The following is a 22430-nucleotide window of genomic DNA, read 5'->3' as shown; positions in this document are numbered from 1 at the left end:
ATCAAATTATCCAAGTAACTAACACGAATTAACTCAGCATGATGAACATGACTAGATGGAAATTCTCATGTGTCCTCGAGAGCGTTTTCCTTTATATAACAGAACTTTCAGTCTTGCCCTTTTCTACAAAAAGGATTGGGCCACCTAGATACACCCTTGCTACTTTTATTACTTGTTACTTGCTACCAATTATCTTGCTACAAAACTATCTATCACTACTATTCACAACACTTGCAGAGAATACCTTGCTGAAAAATGTTTATCATTTCCTTCTAGTCCTTGTTGGGTTCGACACTCTTACTTATCGAAAGGACTATGATTGATCCCCTATACTTGTTGGTCATCACTGTCCTACATGATATTGAGCCATCTGATGTAATGTGTTGGTGTGTTTTGTTGTGATGTGATGAATTGTCTTTATGATCAAATCTATGCATCAATTCTTTTGAGACCAATTTGGTTTCTTTGTGATGTAATTCCTATTCAATTATACGCACTCTGATCTACTTGCCTCCTAGTTGGCCAAGCTTGAGTTTGCTCTGCAAGAGGGAGTTATATATGATACTTGGGTTCAATCTTGCAAGTAATCTACAGTAGTGACAGAAAATGGAGAATGCATGTATTTCGTTGTTTCCACTAGGGATACCAAGATGCTTGCGCACTTTTCCTTTGAACACAGAGTCAAGATAATATATCATCTACTTTATGTCATCATACTTAATGCAATATTTTAATATGCATGTTAGATACTGGTCTTGGGTGAAGTGTTAGCTATATATAGATGCAACTCGATAATGGTATATAGATGTTTGGATGTGATGCTCATATGTAGTTATGCCATGTATAATCCTAGTCATAAAAACTGCAATTTAACTTATGTGCAACTATATTTTGTTCACCAAACCATGATATCATTTGTAGAGAAACCACTAGTGAACCTATGGATCCTGGTCCATTCTTCTTCCTAGTTCTTCCAGCCTCGATCAAACACACTTTACAATTCTTTGTCCTTTTTTACTTTTCCTTTTGCAATCAATCTTGCATATACACTTGTGTTTAATCCTTATAAGTAGTAAGGCTAATAAGGCTAACAATCTTACTAGTTTAGTTGGAGGCAAAGATAATTTTGTATTCGTGTGTGCATGTACTGGTCATTGGCTGTTTAGCAAACTCCTAGTGGTTTGATAAACCTCAAGGCCATCCACTTTAAGGGAAATAGTTGCTCTGCTACAAACCCTTGCATTTGGGGGCCCAACACTTTCCTAGCTAAGAGGAAGTAGTCCTCTGACTCCTTTAATCAACGATATTCGACTTGTTGGTGTTACCGGGGAGCTTTATGAAATTGTCTCCCTCGAATACATCTGATCGGATTAGGGTTTGTCTTTTGTCCCTCTTCATCACCTTCTTCTCGAGGGCGGTTAGATGTTTCCACAGCATTGTTGTCAATATTTTTTGGCTCCTCCCGATGAGTTTCTGACCGCTACATCGACAACATTTCCTAGCCGGGATGGTGTTTCAAAGGTTCAAAGATGGCACCGATTTCGCTCATGACACGTTGTTGCCGAGTGCAGGAAAAAGACAATGTTAATTCCCTAAGGAAGTGTCTGTATTTTCGGAAGAGGATTTGTGCCTGTTGAATGTGTCACATCCCTATATGAATATAGCATTAAAAATATATTAGGATTTCTCAACAAATTCTAGAATTATTGTGATATGAAACATGGGTGTCTATTGTACAATCATGTTTAGTTTCATGAGGAATGGGTGTCCATGATAATGTCAGTAAAAAGAAAAACAAAAAAAGTATGTATAGAAGAAAAAAGTTGTATGTATCATATGGCATTGTCGTAATTTTAACGGGACAGATACCACGTGCATCCATTCTCCGCGGAAATGAAGACGAGTGTACAATGGTCATCCAATTTTGATAGCTCGGAATTTCATTTTTTTTATAGTTTCTAATGCTAAGGGTGTGTGGCCGCTCCAATACATTTCCCATGTAGTTTCACTTTTCTGTACGAATGGCTTGTAAGGGCTGGTTGACTTTAATAGTCGTTTTTGCCATTTACAAAGAAATGGCCTACTGTCTTTCGAAAGAAAACAATGCAATCAAAAAAATTGCACCAGTCAACACAACAATCACAAAGGTGCGTTAATAACAAATCATTCGCTGTTTGTGAAGAAGAAGAAGAAGAAGAAGAAGAGGAGGAGGAGAAGATTTCAAGCAAACATGGGTCGGAGAAAAAAATTAAACGCGAAGGTCCAATTTTGTTCGTGCAGCGCAGCGGACGGTGGTGACAGCGGGAAAGTCACCCGACTTGCGCGCCCCTCCGCTCCGCTTCATCCCCGGCCCTCCCCACCCGACCCGATCGATCCTCCCCCGCCGCCCTCCCAAACCAGCGGCATTAACCAACCGCACGCACAGCCCGACCCCGCGAGCGCACGGCGGGAAGGCGCGGCCGCGCGGAAGGGCGGAGGCGAGGCGTGCGCGCTGCGCTCCGGCCGTTCCGCCGAGAAATATCCCCACCCCCATTCTGACATGATCGCCGTCGTCTAATAACCCGGCAGCCGCAGGAGGAGCGAGGCGCGGCGCGGCGCGGCATTATGACCAACAACTTCTTGACCACCATACGGAGCCTCAAGCTGATCGAGGGCTGCAAGGCCGCGCAAATCTACCCCTTCAACTCCGGGGCCTCCACGTCCGGCGGCTCCGGCGATGGAGGGGGCGGGGCCAAGCTGCTCCCGCTGCCGCCGCCGCCGCGCAGCGTCTCCCTGATGTCCGCCTCGCTCTGCTACCCGCACGCGCCCACCACCTCGGGGGCGTTCGCTCCCGACTCCACCCTGCCCTGCGGCCTCCCGGCGGCCGCCGCGCTCGAGCCGGCGCTTGACGCCTGCCTTCGCCCCGTCGACCACGTCTCGGCGCTCGCCGCCTCGTTCCGTCGGATGTCGTCGGCCGAGCGCCAAGGCGACGACCTCTGCGATGTGTACCTGGAGCAGCACGCGCTGTTCCACGCGCTCGGGGACCCCCGGCTGCTGCGCCGAGCGCTCCGTGCCGCGCGCGTCCACGCCGCCGACCCGCACCGCCGCGTCGTGCTCGCCGCCTGGCTCCGGCACGAGCGCCGGGAGGACGAGTTCGACCCCATGCCGCCGCCTCTCGATCCCTGCGGCCCGACGACCCCGCTCCTCGAGTGCCCCCGCTCCGCGGTCTTCGCCATGGAGTCCTCCGGCGTGGATCCCGTCTGCCCCTGCCGCCGCCCTCCACCTCCTCCCCCCCGGCCTCGCCGCTTGAGGCGCGACGCAATTTTGAGGCGCAACGCATCAATCGCCTTCGACGCGAGCGAGGAAGAAGACGACGACGATGAGACCAATGACTTGTGGTTCGTCATCGGCCAGGAGGAGGTGGCGTGCGAGCGTTCCTCCATCGCCGCGCTAGCGAAGCCGCTCAACACGCTCCTCTACGGCGGGTTCGCCGAGGCGCGCCGCGACCACATTGACTTCAGCCGCGACGGCATCTCGGCGCGTGGCATGCGCGCCGTTGCCGCCTACAGCCGACACGGCCGCCTCGACGACTTCCCTCCGGACACCATCCTCGAGCTCCTCGCCTTCGCCAACAAGTTCTGCTGCGATGGCCTCAAGGTCGCCTGCGACAACAAGCTCGCCTCCATGGTGCGCGGCGTGGACGAAGCCCTCTCCCTCATCGACCTCGCCCTCGAGGAGGCCGCCCATCTCCTCGTCGCCACCTGCCTCCAGTCCTTCCTGCGGGAGCTCCCCAAGTCGCTGTCCAACCCCGAGGTGGCGCGTCTGCTCTGCAGCCCGGAGGGCAGGGAGCGCCTCGACGCCGCCGGGAACGCGTCGTTCGCGCTCTACTACTTCCTCTCGTACGTCGCCATGGAGGAGGACGTGAGGTCCAACACCACGGTGATGCTCCTGGAGCGGCTATGGGAATGCGCCGAGTTGCCATGGCACAAACAGTTGGCGCTGCACCAGCTCGGGTGCGTCATGCTGGAGCGCGGCGAGTTCAAGGACGCGCAGGAGTGGTTCGAGGAGGCCGTCGCGGAAGGCCACGTGTACTCGCTCGCCGGAGTAGCGCGCGCCAAGTTCAAGTGCGGGCACAAGTACATGGCCTACAAGCTGATGAACAGGGTGGTCGGGGACTACGACCCTGCCGGCTGGATGTACCAAGAACGCGCCATGTACTGCGTGGGCAAGGAGAAGATGGCTGATCTCCGGACGGCGACGGAGCTCGACCCGACGCTGACTTACCCGTACAAGTACCGTGCCGCCGCCTTGCTGGAGGAGGACAAGATGGAGCGTGCGCTGGAAGAGATCGACAAGGTGCTCAGCTTCAGGATGGTGACCGACTGCCTCGAGCTCCGGGCGTGGTTCTACCTTGTGGCCGGAGACTTCGAGGCTGCCGTGCAGGATGTCAGGGCCATCTTGACGCTGGATCCGACCTACATGATGTTCCATGGTAAAATGCACGGGGAGCAGCTCATCGAGCTCCTCCGAGGGCACGTGCAGCAGTCGGACACGGCGGATTGTTGGATGCAGCTCTACGACCGCTGGTCAGGGGTGGACGACATCGGCTCTCTTGCAGTTGTCCAGAAGATGCTCGCCAGGGAACCCGGGAATAGCAGCTTGAGGTTCCGTCAGTCGCTGCTCCTGTTAAGGTAAGCCATGCATCCAACTTGTGAGTTACTCCAGTACAAGTTTTTAAATTTTCTCCAGAAGTTCACATTGTCTTGATTCGAGCAAGAACACCCCCATCAAGTCCTTTCATTCCATAATTACTTGCATCAAGTTTATGCTGTCTACTAGATCTTCATAGCCTAGTGCTTTATTTTATTTTACACATAAGAGCAGGAGCTTTAGTCGATTCAGAAACAAATTCACAAAAACGGCAACAGTTTCTAATACTGTCTAGTATGCTACTCCCTCCTTCCCATAATTCTTGTTATTGTTTTAGTTCAAATTTGAACTTGAACAATGACAAGAATTATGGGATGGAGGGAGTATCTTGTTAGTATCGTTTGAAAAACAACTGTGGTAGTTTCTAAAGTTCATAAGCTTAACATATTTCCTGTCTTCCACATACATTGTATTGTAGGCTTAATTGTCAGAAGGCTGCTATGCGTAGTTTGCGATTAGCACGGAATAGTTCGATACATGACCACGAGAGACTTGTATACGAAGGATGGATCTTATACGACACCGGGCATCGGGATGAAGCACTTGAGAAGGCCGAGGAATCACTGAGGCTCCAAAGATCATTCGAAGCCTTTTTCCTAAAGGCTTATGCTCTGGGAGACTCTAGCCTTGATGTCGAGTCTGCGCTTAATGTTGTTCAGCTTCTAGAGCATGCTAACAGTTGTGCATCTGACAACCTACGGAAGGGGCAAGTAAGAATCATCCATAACTGCTTCTCATTTATCCACGGCAAGTGTTCATCATTTGTGCTAATAGCTCAGTGACATTCTCCAGGCATACAACAATATGGGGAGCATATATGTGGATTGTGATTTGCTGGATGAGGCAACTGAGTGCTACAGCATAGCACTGAGCATAAAGCATACACGGGCACACCAGGGTCTGGCTCGGGTCCATTTCTTGAAGAATAGGAAGAAGGCTGCATTTGATGAGATGACATCGCTCCTCAAGATTGCCAAAAACAGCGCTTCGGCGTATGAAAAACGGTCGGAATATGCCGAGCGGGACGCCGCGAAAAGTGACCTCAATACGGCGACGTTGTTGGATCCAACCAGGACCTACCCTTACAGATACAGAGCAGCTGGTGAGTCCACTGAGCTGCACTGAACAATTTGAAAGTGCCGGTCATCACATATGTTAAACAATTTGAAACTTTACAGCAATGTGAACTTTCAAAAACCAAATGGTAGACAATTTTTTGAAGCCTTGCATTATGTTAAGTTTGGAACAATACGTGGAATCCATAGCTATCCATCTAGCTTACGGTTACATTCATGTTGTCTGGAGAAGACAATGAATTGTTAAAAAAATCGTAGCTATTCTCTTTTTTTCAATATAAAGGGAATTCAGAGCTAATGTCTGAAGAATATTTCAACGGCCTGATGACATGTTTGTTGTGATCCCCGCAGTTCTGATGGACGAGAACAAGGAGGAGGAGGCGATAGGGGAGCTGACGCAGGCGCTGGCATTCAAGCCGGACCTCCAGCTGCTCCACCTCCGCGCTGCCTTCCTGGACTCCATGGGCGACAGCGCGAGCACCCTGCGCGACTGCGAGGCGGCCCTGTGCATGGACCCGGAGCACGGGGACACCCTGGAGCTCTACAACAAGGCTTCCGCCAAGGCTGGCCAGTCCGAGCGCTAGCCAGCCGGCGGATCCACCCCGCGCGCCTGCGACCGCCATCGTCGATCAGCTAGCCGGATGATGAACCCCTTCCACGTCCACATCAAGCAAGCAAGGAGAGAAAAACGCACAGCGAGGCAGGCAGAAGAGAGCGCTGACGGAGCGACGGACCCAAGGCAACACGACATGGGCATGTCTGTATCTGTACCGAGTGTAGCAAAAGCATACGATGCAAAGGCAAAGGCGAAGGTCGGTCGGGCTCTGCGTGTAAGCGTACAGGAGGTTGATGAGAGAGCTCTGCTGTAACACAAAACAAAATGTACGAATAGCGATTGTAAATGGCGAAATGGCATCATTTTTAAAAACATCAGCGAGGCAAGAATTCAGTTGGTTTGATGGGAGCTACTATATACTACTGTAAATGAAAAGAGAGGGAGAGGGCTGCGGCACAACAGGCTGGCCTTCAATCACAGCAGCCGGCACGGTGGGCAGCCTCATGCTTTCTCACTCTTTCTGCCCCAATTTTTTTTTCGTTTTATATGTATGCCTCTGTTGGTGGCGTGTTATTCGGAGGCACGATCTAAAGAGTTGTGCTTTTCCACGACTCGGCCAATACAATCGCTTGCTTGCTTGGTTGTCGCCGGCCACTGCGTGCTCCCCACCCAGCTCAGGCCACCGAGCTGTTCCGTTCCCAAAGAGAGAGGATTCTGGCTTTTCTTATTATATATATATATATATATATGCTGCTACCCGATTTTCGTGTTCCTAAAAGCCACGACCATCAACTGTTTTTGATCCATTTCTTTCCTCTTTTCAACATCTTTTTCAAGATGGTTTTTCTCCTTGTTCTTGTTTTCGCTCCACTGTAAGTCTAAACAGTCTGCATGAGTGACCGGTACTAGAGTGCTCGTTTAACCACAGATCGCCGCTGGGTAGAGATAATTATACTTGTTAGGTTCCCTCAAAAAAAGAACTATAGTTGATAGGTGATTTGGGCCCGGTTGGTTGCAACAACAAAAATGGCAATTTAGGCCCGGCAGCAGCAAGCAAAAGAGTCTCCACTCTACTGTACTACATCTCAGCCACTGCATCTCAGCTTATTTAGTCCCACACTGCTAGCGCTGGAGAGTCATCCCACCCAGGCCTCTTTTAAACAGCTCCCCGGGCCACCTCCAGAGAACACGCAGCTGCGTGATGAGCACATAGCGAACTATTCTTTCGCCTTTTACTAAAGAATACCGTGGGCTCGCCACACCAAGCAGCATACGCTAATTTTTAAGGGTTCCTTCTCTTTGTGAGAAGGTCCTACAATGTCGTTCCCAAATGTTTAAGTTGTTGCCTTCCAGTGCAATTTTAATTTGAGCAACAACATACGTTTCTGTTCCATGCATGCTTGGAGTTAGCTCTTTTTCCTCCCTTTTTGAATAAGCTTTGTTTGGGCCTCTGGACAATATGATTCAGCGTAACGTGGTTCATGCTTGAAATCGGCTTCATGAACTTTGGGTAGAAGAATTATGAGAGCTGTAGACAATATGGTTCAGAGTTAGCTGTATTGCAGCTCACTCGGCTGACAGTTAACTCACGGACGGCCGCCCTCTTTTTTTACAGAGCACCCACCACTGACTATTTGCAATCCTGAAGCAAACTTGAAACACTCTGTAGTCTCTACCTGGCTACCAATTCCACAAACAAGATCAGCAGCAGCAACCAAACAACTCAAACAACTTTCGGTCACAACTTCAGCTGTCAGAAGAAGACATGATCTCAAGCTCGGCCCACCACAGCGGCGACACCTTGGGGGTCGCCCCGTCGGGCCCGAGCGCCGTGATCTCCTTGAGCCGCGCCGCGACCTCCGCCATCGCCGGCCTCCTCTTCGGGTCCGGGTCGACGCAGGACCTCGCCACCTCGCACAGCGCGCGCGCGGCCTCCTCGGAGAAGGAGGAGCCGATGCTGGGGTCCATCAGCTCCGCGAGCCGCACCTCGCCGTCCAGGTAGCGGGACGCCCACCGCTCCAGCGGCCCGTCCTCGTCGGAGCAGGCCACCCTCCCCGTCAGTATCTCCAGCAGCACCACGCCGTACCTGTGCACGGCGTTTTCCAGCTCCGATGAGGGGTCGAGGGCGCCATTGGTTGAACGAGGTGACGGTCCCTTCGCGTCGTCTGGGAATTCGAGGTCTGAGACCTTCGCGGCGAAGTCGTCGGTGAGGTATATGGTGGTCGAGTCCAAGCTCCTCGGCACCACGGGTGGGCTCAGCTGGTGCATGTGCTCGAGGCAGTAGGCGATGCCCATGGATATCCTCAGCCGCGTTACCCAGTCCAGCTTCTCGGCTTCTCTCACTGCAAAATGAAATTGACGGGGATGAGACATTGTGAAAAATGTTGATACACCGACTGACTGACACTCCGACAGTTAAGAAGTACTGTATGTAATTGGAACAAACTAGCTATCTCTTGTTAATAGATAGTAAGTAGGAGTACAACTTATATAGTTGATGCACACATACTCATATCTTGTGACTAACAAGATATGGTTGATTTTCAAGAGATGGAATTCAGTTAAGACAGGGGAAATTTTAAGATACTACCAAATTATGTCCCTAAAAATAGTACTAGCAAATTACGAGCCGTATGAGGCAGCAAACTCTCAAGCATGGTTCTAGGGGCAGTAATTCTACATAGTCATTTGGAAATTGCGGAAACCAAGTTGTTCAATTTCTCAAAAAAATGAAGTTGTCGAACAATGTGGGAAATTATATTGAAGGACATCATTGTTTAAAGATTACGAAGTGCTTTGACTTCAATAAGACCACATTCCTTTTTCTCTTTCTTCTCCTCTTTTTACGAAATCATATCTCTTTATTCTCCCTTCTATTTTATTTATATGACAAGTAATTCATAAGGGCAACACGGAGATCTTTATTGGTTGGAATCTGGTTGCTGAAGAGGTATGCATAGTTCATTTGTTGGAGAAACTTTATTGTAAGGTTTTGTGGGGTTATGGTTTACACCATTGTTAACAAATGTTCTGTGCATAAAGGATTTCTGTACTTACATGGTGAAGAGAACAGATTTGCGAAAAGGAGAAAAATTATAAATCATGGTAAGAAACTAAGAATGCACTTACCATGCAGATACTCAAAAAGTGTCCCATTTGGAGCGTATTCAAATACCATGGCTCTGGTAAAAGGATGCCCTTCCTCACAGTAGCCAAGCAAGTTCATAAAATTCCTGTGGTTTACTTTGGACAAACTTGTGATCTGAAAACATAACCATTGGAATCAAACATAGGCCAAACAGCGTGCATTTATACAAGCGGCGCAACTGAATGGTACCTTTTTCCTGTACTGTGATTCACATTCTTTGGACCAATCCTTTGCAGATGTTACCAAACTTGACGCAACTGCAATTTCAACTCCACTCGATAAAGTTCCCTTGTACATCATGCAGCTAGATGTAGAACCAATTATATTGCTGAAATCCTCGCTCGCTGATTCCAGCTCCGATCGTTTGAGTGCAGGCACACCTACAAATGTGATCAAATTGTTATGTGAAATTGGAACAAACTCCTAGATAACATACATGTCAAAGTGCAAACAAAGCATACCTGTTACAAAAGCTTTTTGCAGTTGTCCGCTAAGTCCTGTGACCCAAGGTTTCACAGTCCCCACCCTTTTAGCTCGGCAGTAGAGAGCACCAGCTGCTGATATGATAAGGAAGGCAGCAACCCCTGCTGCAACTAAACCATAGGTTGTCCAGGAATGCTTATGCACAGAGTGAGATGGAGTTTGAGCCGAATGATCGTGCCCAGCTCCCCCAGCTGCAGGCTTAAACTTAAGCGGGTGTGGAAGGTCTATTGATGGATCATGGCGTAAAGGGGATCGCTGTGGCGTTGGTTGTGAATAAAATGGCGATGGTGCACCTTCTGGTGGTGATGATATGAACGCTGAGGGTGATGGAGCAGACACTGGTCCTGATTTTGGAGCTTGTGCATGTGAGAAAAGGTACCCGGCACCTTGGTTTTCACCACCAATCTGCAGCAATCTTTTGAAAGTTCAAGAAAAGGAATAGTTAGGACTTGGGATGTACTCCCTCCGCAAAGAAATATAAGAGCGTTTACATCACTACGGAGGGAGTACTGTATTATCAAGATAAATATTTGCCATTTCTGATGATGGAAGTACAAAAATCACCTGCCTTTGATTCATCTACTATCATATTCACACGATCATTTTATATAATAAGAGATATAGTAAAATACAATATTTCTCTTTCAAATACCTATATTTTTATTTTTAAAGTTTAAAATTCAGTGAGAAAAAAAAAACTCTCACTCAACAGCCTACTGTCACATAGTATATCTCTCCATGACTACAATCCAAGTCTTTCTAAAATAACCACAGGCACCATTCGTGAATGCTAGAAAAGTAGCTACTACTGCAGAGCTTCACCCAGCAAACTGTCTCTGTTGATAAATATTCAAAGGGAAGCGAGGCAAATAGATCTTTTTTCATTAATAGTATAAAAATAAGTGAATAAGCCGACTTCCGATTTTTACAAGAAGAAAAATATCAGTAGGGATGTCAGTTTAGTTCAGAGCTGAAGAGTTGATGGTTCCAACCAAACTGGTAAATTTGTGGCATTTGTCACACATTAATGGTAATAGGCCAACACAAAAAAACACCTACTCCCTCGGTCCCTCCATAAAGATATATAAGAGGTTTAGATCACTAAATTAGTGATATTTCTTTACAGAGGGGTATTTTCTAGTTCCAACTCCAATCTAAAAAATCACAAACTCTGGATAGCAAAATCGCACTGATCCATTTCCTGCAAGCACCAAAAAAGAACCAGTTCCAGAATCTGAGCGCTCACCTACGACTAAAAGAAGCTCCATTACTGCTCAACTCCTCAGCTCCAACTCCGAACCCTCCAATCCCTGCAGCAGCAAATCAAAATGGCAAACGCCGTTAGCCCAAATGCATACCCAACAACTCGGAGCAATCCAAAGGTCGAGCAAAAGAGAAGTAAACCTGCTCCTCCTCCAAGCCGCCAAGAAAAAGCAAGCAGGAACAGAAGAAGGAGCCTGCGCGGCGGCGGCCACTCCATCGCAGCACGGGCCGAGAAAATAGCAGTGGAGGCGCAGTTGCTGGCGTCGGAGGGGAGAAAATCTGATCCGGAAGGTGGATGGCGGCGGTCACGGGAAGCGGGATGCCGGAGGAGAGACGGCGCGTGGTGTGGTTGGGAAGAGGGCGGTGGAGGCGGGCGGCGAAAGTGGCAGCCGAAGGTGGTGGAGAGGAGAGGGAAAGGGAGGCTGCACGAAGGCGACTACACAACAAGAAGCTTTTAGTTGGTTCTTTTTTCTCTTTCGTTTTAAAATTGTTTGGTTCGTTGATCTAATCATTCTCCACATACATGAATTGCGAACTAATGCAGTTTGCCCATCACTGTGGAACCAACCTCCTAGATTTCCTTCCTCTTCATTTTTGGGGTATAATCATGGTCTTCAACAACTTTGGCCGTTACTTTTTCACATGAATGTGAATTTTTACAACAAAAAATTACTTCATCCGTAAACTAATATAAAAGCATTTAAAATATTAGTTTAGTAATCTATACGCTCTTATATTAGTTTACAAAGAGAGTAATACTTTTTATTTGTAAAATGTGGTGCTATTAAAATGTATTAATTACAAAACTAGTTATAATTTATTTTAACGGTGCAATCGAACACTTATTCAAAATGTATGGGTGTGATTTTGACTAAACCCATTCTAGAAAGTTGTCTACTTGCGAAATGATGCAGCGTACACCAAGATATATGATTTCAAAATGTCTAAGTATCCGTAAAGATTTCTTACATGTGCATTCCCCTTGACAAATTGTTGTGAGATTCCTCACAATGGTTCTCATATCAATACTCTGCCACTTTGAAGAAATAGAAAATCTAACAATATTTACAGGTGATAATGTTTTTGCGATCGACACAAAAAAGAAAGGCAATATAGCCATCGAATGCGGATTATGTCCCTCCTAAGGCTAAGTTTTTTTTTTGAGTCCTCAAGAACAACAAAGACCGTTTTCTTCTGTCTTAGCCTCTTATGTAGACACAACTAATTTGCATACAAAATGACCATATGCAACGATTGATGCAGAGGCCGGGGGTTTGAACCTCTTTTTCTAAAAAAAACTAATTTGCATACATGGAGAAGGACCTCAACGGGCCACCTACTATGCTCCTTAGATGAAGTCGCAATGAGGTCATTTCACCTGTTGTTGGTGAGAAGGCTTGGAAGGTGAAGTAGCCCCAAAAATATATCCACATTATGATATATAGTCTTTACAAAAGGTGGGTGAGTGTTCAGAGGTTTAAAGACATTTGAAGAAAAGGCTTGTGAGGCGAGGCTATCATAAATCCTGATGTGCAAGATTAGGAAGGAGATCAAATGTGACATTTTGGCCTAGTCTATACTAGAATGGCATTTTCTTGTGCGAGGCCCGAGGAAGGACCTTTACAGGGTTCTTTGTTAATTGACATCCCTTTACTAGCAGTGATCTTGAATAATCGAGGAGTCTTGTGTAGATTTCATGTCCAACTACTTCATCCAAGTTTGAATTGTGGAAGAGGAATGTACATGATACTCCAACATTTCCCTCATGTTTACGTTCCTTTAGAGTTATGATGTGTGGGTGGTGGAAGCGGGATACACTAATTACTTATTGTGTTTACGAGGTTTTGAACCTAGAAACTTTTTGGTTGCAAGTCGTATGAACCTAACCATCTCACTACTAGTGTGAACCGATGGGGATGTACGACCAATGCATGTCGACGTTCTTCCTCTTGTCTAGACTGTTTTTGTCCTTAGACGTGGGATCATGTAGGTGGCAAATATCATTTTTTATATTGCATTGAAAGAGTCTTAAACTCAATACCTCTTGGTTTTGATACTATAATGAACGTGCAATGGTCAGTTATTCCCATATTATAGACTGTGGGAGAGGGTCAGAAATTACACTCCAACACCTTGTTGCAAAGTGCCACCCTCCCCTTCCATATACCATGTCAAAACATTGATGTATTGATGTCATGTGTCGATTGCAATGATGGTAGAAGCACATATACAAAGGGTACTTGTGACGCGTCCCACCACCTACTTGGGCTGCCCTAGTTGAACCATGGTATCATAGATGCAACACATACCGAACCTCTTGGTGTCAAAAAAGGACAAGAATGGCTAGGCCTACAAGCTAATTTCTTCGGCTCTTAGATAGTCTTGTAGTTAACAAAGAAGTGTTTCCGCTAGTGTATTCTTCATTATCTCTTTTCCGGGCAAAACCTCTCAGGATTCCATCGACATTCATCATAGAATTGGCAAGGATGACGCTTTTGTGTGTGATACATTCCCCTCCTCCTAGTTTTGGTTGAAATTAAATTTTCAAATACAATGTTAGTGTAGCGACAAAGGTAAAGCAACAATACCCTCATATGTCCGGTACGCTATGCAAAAACAAGGTCAAGCGATAACTCCTGCATATATCTGTCCACCCCTGGGTATGGATTTGGCTACAAGTTTGGAACATTTATTGAGGTAACATGTGAGCTTTATTGATTAGAAAATAATGTTCTTCAACAGATGGTAAATGTGGTTTTGGTTATAGTTCTAAAATATGTTTGATGTAACTTTTTAAAATTGCTGATAATTGTGTAATTTTGAGCAATTTTCTCTATCTTCATTCCTCCCCTTGACACCACGACACCATATTTATTCCCAGATCCCCATAAACACCAAACTAGCTCCTTCATTTGCTCCAAAATATTTGAAGTTCTAGATTTGTCTTAAGTCAAATCCTTTTAGTTTGATCAACTTTATATAATAATATTCTAAGCTCCACAGCATCTTTTCTTTACGGGGAGACCTCTACAACATCATATATATATATATATATATATATATATATATATATATATATATATATATATATATATATATATATATATATATATATATATTATAAAAGCATATGTTGCTGAATCTAATGAAGCTAATTTGATGTCGTAGATGTTGGTTTATTTTTCTACAAATTTAGTCAAACTTAATTTTGTTTCAATTCTTTTGAACCAATCAAGTACTTCCTCCGTCTTAAAATTCTTATCTTAGATTTGTATAGATATAAATGTATCCTGGGACCAAGTAAGTACTCAGCTATGGGTAAAAAGAAGAAGACAAGTATGTTTGAAGATCCTTTGGTTCCAGAAGAGACGCGCGTACAGGATAGGATGAAGGCCGATCCGAATTTGCTGCCTTTGCGTGGCCAAGTCCAATAGCCTGACTTAGCCACTACAAAGCATCCGATTTAAAACCGATGATCCATATCGATGTACTGTAACATGCGCTTTGTTTATAGATGCATCTGTTGACTGTTTTGCTTGTATGGATGCTACACTGTAAGTCTATAAGAGCAATTCTAATGTGGTGATCCATTTCATATGCCGTCGTTTGTTTGGATCGACGTGGATAAGAGAGAAGGCCCAACGCACCGATCCAAACCTAAATCGAGTCCGCTTTGCGTCCGTGCCGACGCATTTGCGGTCTAAATTTTCGTCTCAAATGCGTCGGTATGGACGCGAAACGGACGCCACACACGCCTTCACGGTGTCCGTCGCGTCCCACCTGACGGTCGTCCAACTGTCCACGGCCTACCTGGTCAACTTCATTTATGACCTCGGGCCCACGCGTCAGCGACGGCGGTCGTTTTTTTTAAGCCGACCGTGCGACGGGGCTGTCCTCATCCGCTTCCAGCCAAAAACCCTAAACCCCATCTAGCCACACTCGCTCCCCCATCGCCGGCAAAACCTAGCCACCCCGGCCGTGTAAGATGGTGCCCTTCTCCGGCGCCGACATCAGCAAGGCCAAGGGCAAGTCTCCCGCCGCTCCTTTTCCCTCGGAGTTCCTCATGTCTCCGCCGGCGCCAGATTGCCGGCCGAGGCAGCGCATCAACGTGCCAGTGCATCAGGTGGAGTGGCACTGGCAGCACCACGTGCCTCTCCCATACCCCGACGCTACCTTGCCGCACGACTGGCACCTGGATTCAGAGACGATCTCAGTGCTGACGGCGTCGAGGTCCGCTAGGGTGCACGCGGAGGAGGTGCGGCGCCGACGGCCGCTCCTGACGCCGGAGCAACGTCGCGACCCCACCTAGGCAACCGACTCGCCCAAGTGGGCTAGCTGGTTCGCCTTCGAGCACGAGGAGGTGAGGCGACGCGGCATTCGCGAAGTCGATCGCACCGTGCCACCGCCCCCGCTCGTCGTCCGCGAGGAGGACCAGGCGACGGAGGCCACCTACCAGACGGCCCTTGCGGCGGTCTAACGGGAAAGCAAGGAGGACGAGCGGCGCAGGGTGGCGGCGGGCGAGCAAGAGGAGGCGGCGTACGAGGCGGCTATGGCGCTCTCCGCGGCAGGCGGGTGCGTCCTGCCGCTGGTGACCCTGCCGTCCCCTGTCAACGCCGAGCCGGAGCCGGAACCGATCGAGCGCTACTCCTGGATGGGAGTAGTGCACGAGTGGGTCAGTGTGCCACCGGTCTGGGTTGGGGCGACGCCGACGCAGGAGGCGGCGCACCTCGAACATTGGCGCTAGCGACGACTGGCCGAGGAGTGCCGCCACAGCGAGTACCTCGAGATGCTCGAGCGCGACGTCGAGGAGGAGCAACGCGAAGCCGAGAAGGAGGCGTGCCAGGCTGCGGCGGCACAACCCACGCCCGACATGAACGGCCTCTGGAACACGGCGTTCCCCTAGATCGGCCCTCCACCAACGCTCATCGACCTCACGGACCCCGAGGGCGACAACGACGACGCCTAGGGTAGCGCATCGCCTCGTAGTTTAGATTGTTTTTAATTTTCTTAAATGGAAATGTCGCCGCGTGGACTCTCGTCGGCCTTCGTGTCCGACTTTAATGTTTAATTAATGTTGTTTGGTTGATCTCAAAGTTTGATTCAAAATCTTACGGCTCACGCGTGGCAAAGCGAGCGGCACGACGCAAAGGTGGCGAATCTGGATCGGATGAAGCCCATGCTAGCTAGCTAGCTCCTGCACATCACGTGAAAGAATCGGTCGTGACGCCGCTATCGTCATAAATCTCCTACATAAACATAAGCATGAGACACCCCACCGGCCAGACTAGGACCGGTAACCACTAACCGCAGCACTGAATAGGAAAAAAAAAAGAGCACGGTCAACCATGGACGCAAGATGGATAAACCAACGAGCACCGGCCAATCACTCGACGACGGCTCACGCCCTCGATCGAACGTCGCCCTGCATGGCCGGTCGGTCGATCCAACGCGATCATTAAGAATTTGATGAGATACGGATACCTACCAATATACTACAGCTACTGGATTGAGATCCGAAGCATCCGGCTCCCTGGACGTTTTTCGGCCGTCCGATGTAAAGCAACGGCGCGCTCGGATCATGTGCAGCGTAGCTGGTACCACGGTAACCGAGTTGGTTTTGCTGCACTGCACCGCAAAGTGGCGTGTGTTTCGCCGAGTCTTATCCCATGATTGGCTCTCGGCACCTTTGCTTCTTCTTTGCATAAGGCTGGTCACAATGGGGAGTAACATAAGGTAGGAACTTACACATTTTTCTAGACTATGTTCCTACCTCCACAATGAGGAGTAACATGTATGTAGTGTCATGCAACAATGCATTTATCAGGCTATAGACTCATTGTTTCTTGGAGTGTGTGATGTTCCGGTAACTTAGCTAGTTACCACAAGCACCTCTTTCTTCATTAAATACGTGCCACATAAGCAAAGTTGTATTGAAGTGTGTGATGTTACTACTAAGTTCCTCCCCATTGTGACCAGCCTAACACACAAGAGATTGAATGTACTACGGAGTACTCCTACTATATTATATAGCTAGTAAAGTATGCCCAACTGCCTGGTTGTCGTGCTGGTGCTTGGCTTAGCCACCGTCGTCGTCCGTGCCATTGTTGGTCCAGTTCGGTTTGGTCTGGGAGGTACAGAGACCAAAAAAAGGTGACAGCGATAGGGACGCCCGGCCGTAGGTACACGGCGTGTCGGCGTTTCCAGCCAGTCAGCTCGCATGAAAAAAAAATATAAAACATAAAACTATCATTTTCACGTCGTGGTTTTAAAATGCTATTAAAAATACTGTCATAATTTTTAATACTCCCTCCGTTCCTAAATATAAGTCTTTCTAAGAGTTTCACTAACGAACTACATACAGATGTATATAGACATATTTTAAGTATAGATTCACTTATTTTGCTTCGTATGTAGACACATAGTGAAATATATTAAAAGACTTATATTTAGGTACGGAGGGAGTAGTTTGTAGAAACCATAACGCGAAAATGATAGTTTTATGCTAGTACTTCCTCCGTCTTAAATTTTTTATCTTAGATTTATCTAAATACTAAAACGTGACTAGATACATTTTTATCTAGATAAATGTAGATACGAATTTTAAGATGGAGGGAATATATATAAAAAAGGCATCCTGCAGCCTCCTCTCATTGTTGATCTGCTTCGTCGTGCCCTGCACGTACCGTCTCTAAAATAAAGATAAGCTAGATTGTGGTCACCGGCGGTTGCCATCCTTTAGTGTACACGTCGCTGCATCGGTTTTTTTCTTTCGGGTGGCTGCATCGGATCTTCATCTGGGAGAGTTCTTATAATCCCGTCATATGCATGGCTGATTTTCAGAAGAAGGAAAAAGGATGAATGGTAATGTTCTCAGATTCTTATTACGTAGCACCTGGAGATTATCCTAACGACTTTATAAAAGACTGCTGTATGCTCCCTTTTAATGGTGCAGTAATTAATTTAGCTTCTAAAAAAATTTCTGATGCTTGCATTATTTTTTTAGAATTTTTGGTGACGTGTTTTTAGTGGGAGGTGACGTTTTCATCGACGACGAGACGTCAACGATGACTTCGTAGATCTCAAGATAATATGTCGATACAGTCTTTCAAAGATGCTCATAAGGATAATATATGCGTATGTATGTTTATAAGGTTCATAAGGATGAATGTATGCGCGTGGACATGAACGCTTGTGTTTGTATTATGTTAAAAAAAATGTAATTAACTAGTTAGTGCATGGCCTGATCACTAGCAATCTTATATATAGACTCATGCATGATCTGATCGATCAACTAATCTCTAGTACTACTTGCGTCGGATCGTGTTATATACAGTAGTTTATTTTCAGTTATAATAAGCCGCCGGAGACAAATTCGCCCGTCGATTTGTTTAGCTGGGAGCTGGCTGTATTACGCACCTTTGCGTATGATCGTGCACAGATACGGGAGGCGATGATCAGCTGCGCTGCCTTTGCCGCGTGGGATATTCGGCACCACTTTGTTGCACTTGCAGCCTGGCCCTAGACTAGACAAGACTTGCGTTAAGCAAACTACTCTATATATGGCGGCTAGCTGACTTGGAGTAGAAGGCATGGGCCCATGTATCATCAACGCGCCTGCTTTGCTTGAGTACAGGTAATCGAGTGCGGCGCAAGAGAAACGTCGATTGCCCGTGCGCTGTCAGGATCAAGGGGAGATCAGGGGAGGAAGAAGAAGACTAGAACCCTAGCTACTTTACTCTAGAGAATAGGAGATACCTTTTCTTCTTGCCTTTTCATTCCCACACCGCACAGCTCATAACGAGCTAGTTCGAGAATTACAACAGTAAAAATAAATGCGACACGCGGGCAGTGATAATAACTTTTGAATTACATTGATTCGCGCGCTTTCACTAACACACTCACATCTGGGTTGTTTGTTGGTGTTTACTCATTCTTCTGTCCACCGTTGGATAACTGACGAAGCGTTACCTTCAGTCTTCGTCAGTTTAGCTTGTGCTACAGTTTTTTACAGTTAGTTTCATGTCCTGAAATGCGCTCCCTCCTCTCACACAACGGTACTACTGATCGTTTAGCGAACAGGTTTGATGGTTAGAGAGATTATGGTATTCTCAATCCATTAGGATTTAAGTAATGATGCTTGCATTTATTTCTAGATTTATTTTAGGACATTCAGTAACGTGCGTTGAATGGGAAGAGATATTTTCATTGATAACGAGACGTCTACGATGACTTCGTAAATCTTAAGATAATAATGCCGGTTCTGTCTTTCAAAGGTGCTCATAGGAATATGATGTGCGTATATGTATTCATATGGATGAGTGTATACGCGTATCTATGAACATTTACATGTATACTATGTTTGAAAAAAATAATGATCATAGGTTGGCATGTCGTCCATGACCAAATGGCCAAAATCACTGTTTTGATCTTGTCTCAACCCTTCTCATAGGCGCGAGAGTTATTTCTCGCTTTATGCCTTGTTCTCGCTAGAGGGCCCTGTGAGGGATCGATCCCAGAAATGACTGGTTCCCACGTACCATAAATAGTCACCGGGTCACCTATGAAGTTTGTGTCTTACTACTAAGGGTCAGTTCTTTTAATGCCTTTTTGAGCTTTTAAAATAAGATGTCACCTATTCAGTTTATTACAGAATCTCAATCAAAAATATTTTTTAGGAGTCTATTAGTCAAGTCATAATTAGTAGGCCTATAAATGAATAAATTTGGTTGAGTTTTTAAAATAAGATGATAGGGGACAACTTATTTCAGCTTATTTTAAAAGTTAGCAAAAAACTAGCCCTAAGGACGCTTACTATTTAAAGAAAATGAGGCAGTTTTCTATTGGTATTTTCTTTGTTTATATTTTTTATTATTTTTCTTTCGTTTATTTCTATTTTTGCAAATTCTTTTCGTTTCTTTGTTTATATATGGTTTTTTCTCAGTTTTTATTGGCTCTTTTCTTTTTTCTTTATTTTTCCTGGTTTTCTTTGTTTCTTTTTTAATTTTGACTATCTTTTTCTCCTTTGTCTTTTCCTTAGTTTATATCAGGTTTTGTTTGCTTCTTTTCTCAATTTTTCATTTGCTTTCTCTCGTTTTATCACTGGGTTTCATTGTTATTCTATACATATTTTTGGATATATGTCACATATTTTTATTTTCTTCTCAATTATCGTTATTTTTATTCTCCATTTTCTCATACTTTTCTTCTTTCACTTTTTGCATTTTGTTTACTTTTTGTTTATTTTATTTTTTCCTTTTTTTGTTTGTTTCCTTTTTTAGTTTCTTTGTTATTTTAGTTATTATTCTACATTTTTTTATATGTCAACCATTTTTTTAATACACGTCCAATACAAGTAAAAGTTTCTGTAATATGTAGTTAACATTTTTTCTATATTTTTTTTGACATTTTCAAATGATTGATAAACAATTTTTATGTACAAGATTAACATTAGTTGATACATGGTCAATATATTTTATTACATTTGCTAAATGCCTGATTAACAGTTTTCACATAAAAATATTAACATTTTTTTGAATACATGGTCAAACAAATTTCTATACACATCTAGCATTTTCCAAACGCTTGACTAATATTTTTCAATCACTTGTTAAAATATTTTAAATTGTTGATTAATATTTTTTATACATGAATAATTGTTTCACATTTTTCCAATAGACGGAAGATATTTTATAGACACATTTAACATTTTTCTAAATGCTTGACTAACATTTTATATACGCGATCAAAATATATATCATTCCTTTAATACATGGCAACATTTTTTCTATACACATTTAACATTTCCAAAATGATTGATTAATACTTTTGAAATACCTGTTCAATATTTTTTCATATTGCTTGATTAAAAAAATTTATAACCATGATCAAAATATTTCATCATTTTTTAGTACATGATCAATATTTTTTCGATTTACATTCAACATTTTTTCAAATGCCTGATTAGCGTTTTCCAAATACTTGTTCAACAATTATCAATATCTTTTAGAAATGATTTTGTAGAGGGGTTTTGGTAATATATATATTTCTAATATTTTGAAGTATAAACAAAAGTACAAAATAAAGCAAAAAATAGAAAATAGAAAACAGAATAATATAGAGAAAAGGAGGATGTAGCCTGCCGAGCCCAGGGGCCGGCCTATTGCGGTCGCCCCTTTAGTGGGTCCAAAGGTGGAGTTGCTGAAGGCGAGACATAGGGGCACCCTCTCATATGTAGAGGCGAATGGCCTGGTTAATGATTGATTAAAAAAAGTGACGAAGGCGGGCTCCACTTAGAGACCCGGGTACGATGCTCGTGAGCTTCAAACTATTGTGCCTTCACTAAAGAGAACCGCGAACGGGCCAACCCATTTAGAGCTAGTGAAATCTAGGCAATTTGCGAGAAAGCTCTTGCGCAAGCAAGAGCTCAAACTTGCAACTCCCGCTAGTTGATACCTCTTCAGACCATTGAACCTGAAGAATTCTAGTGCTATATTTGCAGCGTCCAACATTAAGAACCAATCTGCAACGCCTCATCAGTTAAAATACTATATTAGAAGGACTGGTTTGTTTCTTTTTTCAAACTATTCAACCTTTCTAGGAAAAAATATGAACAAATTTCCTTTAAAAACTTGAATAAATGTTTGAAAGTTGTGGAAAATGTTACAAATTCGATCAAACTTTTGAAAACAAGAACACTTGAAAACATGAGCAATTTTTTTGAACTTTGAAATGATGAAAAACTTTTGAATATACATTGAACATTTTGTGATATACGCTTAACATTTTTTTCAATGCACACTGAACATTTTTGATATGTGCTGAACAAATATTTAAAATACACATTGAACATTTTTGTGATATACCCAAGCTATACTTAAATACACATTGAGCGTTTTTGTGAATGTATGTTGAACAATTTTAAAGCCCACAATGAACATTTCTAGAAAATATGTCGAGCATTGTCTTAATATAGGGTGAACATTTTCATAAATATACTATCAATACTTTCGTATACAAACATGCTTGGAATTGTGCATAATACATGAATAAAAGAAGAAATAGACACAGGAAAACAAAGAAATGAAAGAAATAGGAAAAAGCAAAAAAGCAGAACGACCGTGGGCTAGCCCAAACTAGGGTTGTCGGGTGGCCACGCTTGAGCAAAGCCATGTCCTTTTGACGCATGCGGTCGTCAAATAGGATATGGGGATGCTTG

The 22430-nt window shown here is 44.9% G+C and overlaps 2 protein-coding genes and 1 non-coding gene across 3 annotated transcripts; 2 read left to right on the top strand and 1 right to left on the bottom strand.

The window, feature by feature from the left end:
- Positions 1–2227: 2227 nt before the first annotated feature.
- LOC123448894 (ethylene-overproduction protein 1-like) lies at positions 2228–6693 on the top strand. The gene is made up of 4 exons (XM_045125929.1): positions 2228–4670; positions 5108–5399; positions 5482–5791; positions 6117–6693. The coding sequence occupies exons 1-4, from the start codon at positions 2605–2607 to the stop codon at positions 6347–6349; spliced, it is 2901 nt and encodes a 966-aa protein (XP_044981864.1). The 5' UTR covers positions 2228–2604; the 3' UTR covers positions 6350–6693.
- An 820-nt stretch (positions 6694–7513) lies between these two features.
- LOC123451507 lies at positions 7514–7632 on the top strand. The gene has a single exon (XR_006632362.1). It is a non-coding gene; the product is annotated as a U5 spliceosomal RNA (small nuclear RNA).
- Positions 7633–7817: 185 nt separating this feature from the next.
- LOC123448892 (protein MALE DISCOVERER 2-like) lies at positions 7818–11688 on the bottom strand. The gene is made up of 6 exons (XM_045125928.1): positions 11357–11688; positions 11199–11262; positions 9931–10367; positions 9659–9849; positions 9451–9583; positions 7818–8663 (listed from the first exon to the last, which is right to left on the bottom strand). The coding sequence occupies exons 1-6, from the start codon at positions 11430–11432 to the stop codon at positions 8068–8070; spliced, it is 1497 nt and encodes a 498-aa protein (XP_044981863.1). The 5' UTR covers positions 11433–11688; the 3' UTR covers positions 7818–8067.
- Between the last annotated feature and the right edge of the window lie 10742 nt (positions 11689–22430).

Source organism: Hordeum vulgare, chromosome 4H (genome assembly GCF_904849725.1).
Source record: "Hordeum vulgare subsp. vulgare chromosome 4H, MorexV3_pseudomolecules_assembly, whole genome shotgun sequence".
NCBI classification, from domain to species: Eukaryota; Viridiplantae; Streptophyta; class Magnoliopsida; order Poales; family Poaceae; genus Hordeum; species Hordeum vulgare.
Note: the sequence above shows the minus strand (reverse complement) of the source record. Positions and strands in the feature narration are given on the sequence as shown.

Excerpts from the sequence above, each read along its gene's own strand:
- LOC123448894 (XM_045125929.1), top strand. The coding sequence starts at position 2,605 with ATGACCAACAACTTCTTGACCACCATACGGAGCCTCAAGCTGATCGAG. Across the intron at positions 4,671-5,107 it reads CAGTCGCTGCTCCTGTTAAG|GCTTAATTGTCAGAAGGCTG; the intron begins GTAAGCCATGCA and ends ATTGTATTGTAG. Across the intron at positions 5,400-5,481 it reads ACAACCTACGGAAGGGGCAA|GCATACAACAATATGGGGAG; the intron begins GTAAGAATCATC and ends GACATTCTCCAG.
- LOC123448892 (XM_045125928.1), bottom strand. The coding sequence starts at position 11,432 with ATGGAGTGGCCGCCGCCGCGCAGGCTCCTTCTTCTGTTCCTGCTTGCT. Across the intron at positions 9,850-9,930 it reads GCAAAAAGCTTTTGTAACAG|GTGTGCCTGCACTCAAACGA; the intron begins GTATGCTTTGTT and ends TCACATTTGTAG. Across the intron at positions 9,584-9,658 it reads AATCACAGTACAGGAAAAAG|ATCACAAGTTTGTCCAAAGT; the intron begins GTACCATTCAGT and ends TTATGTTTTCAG.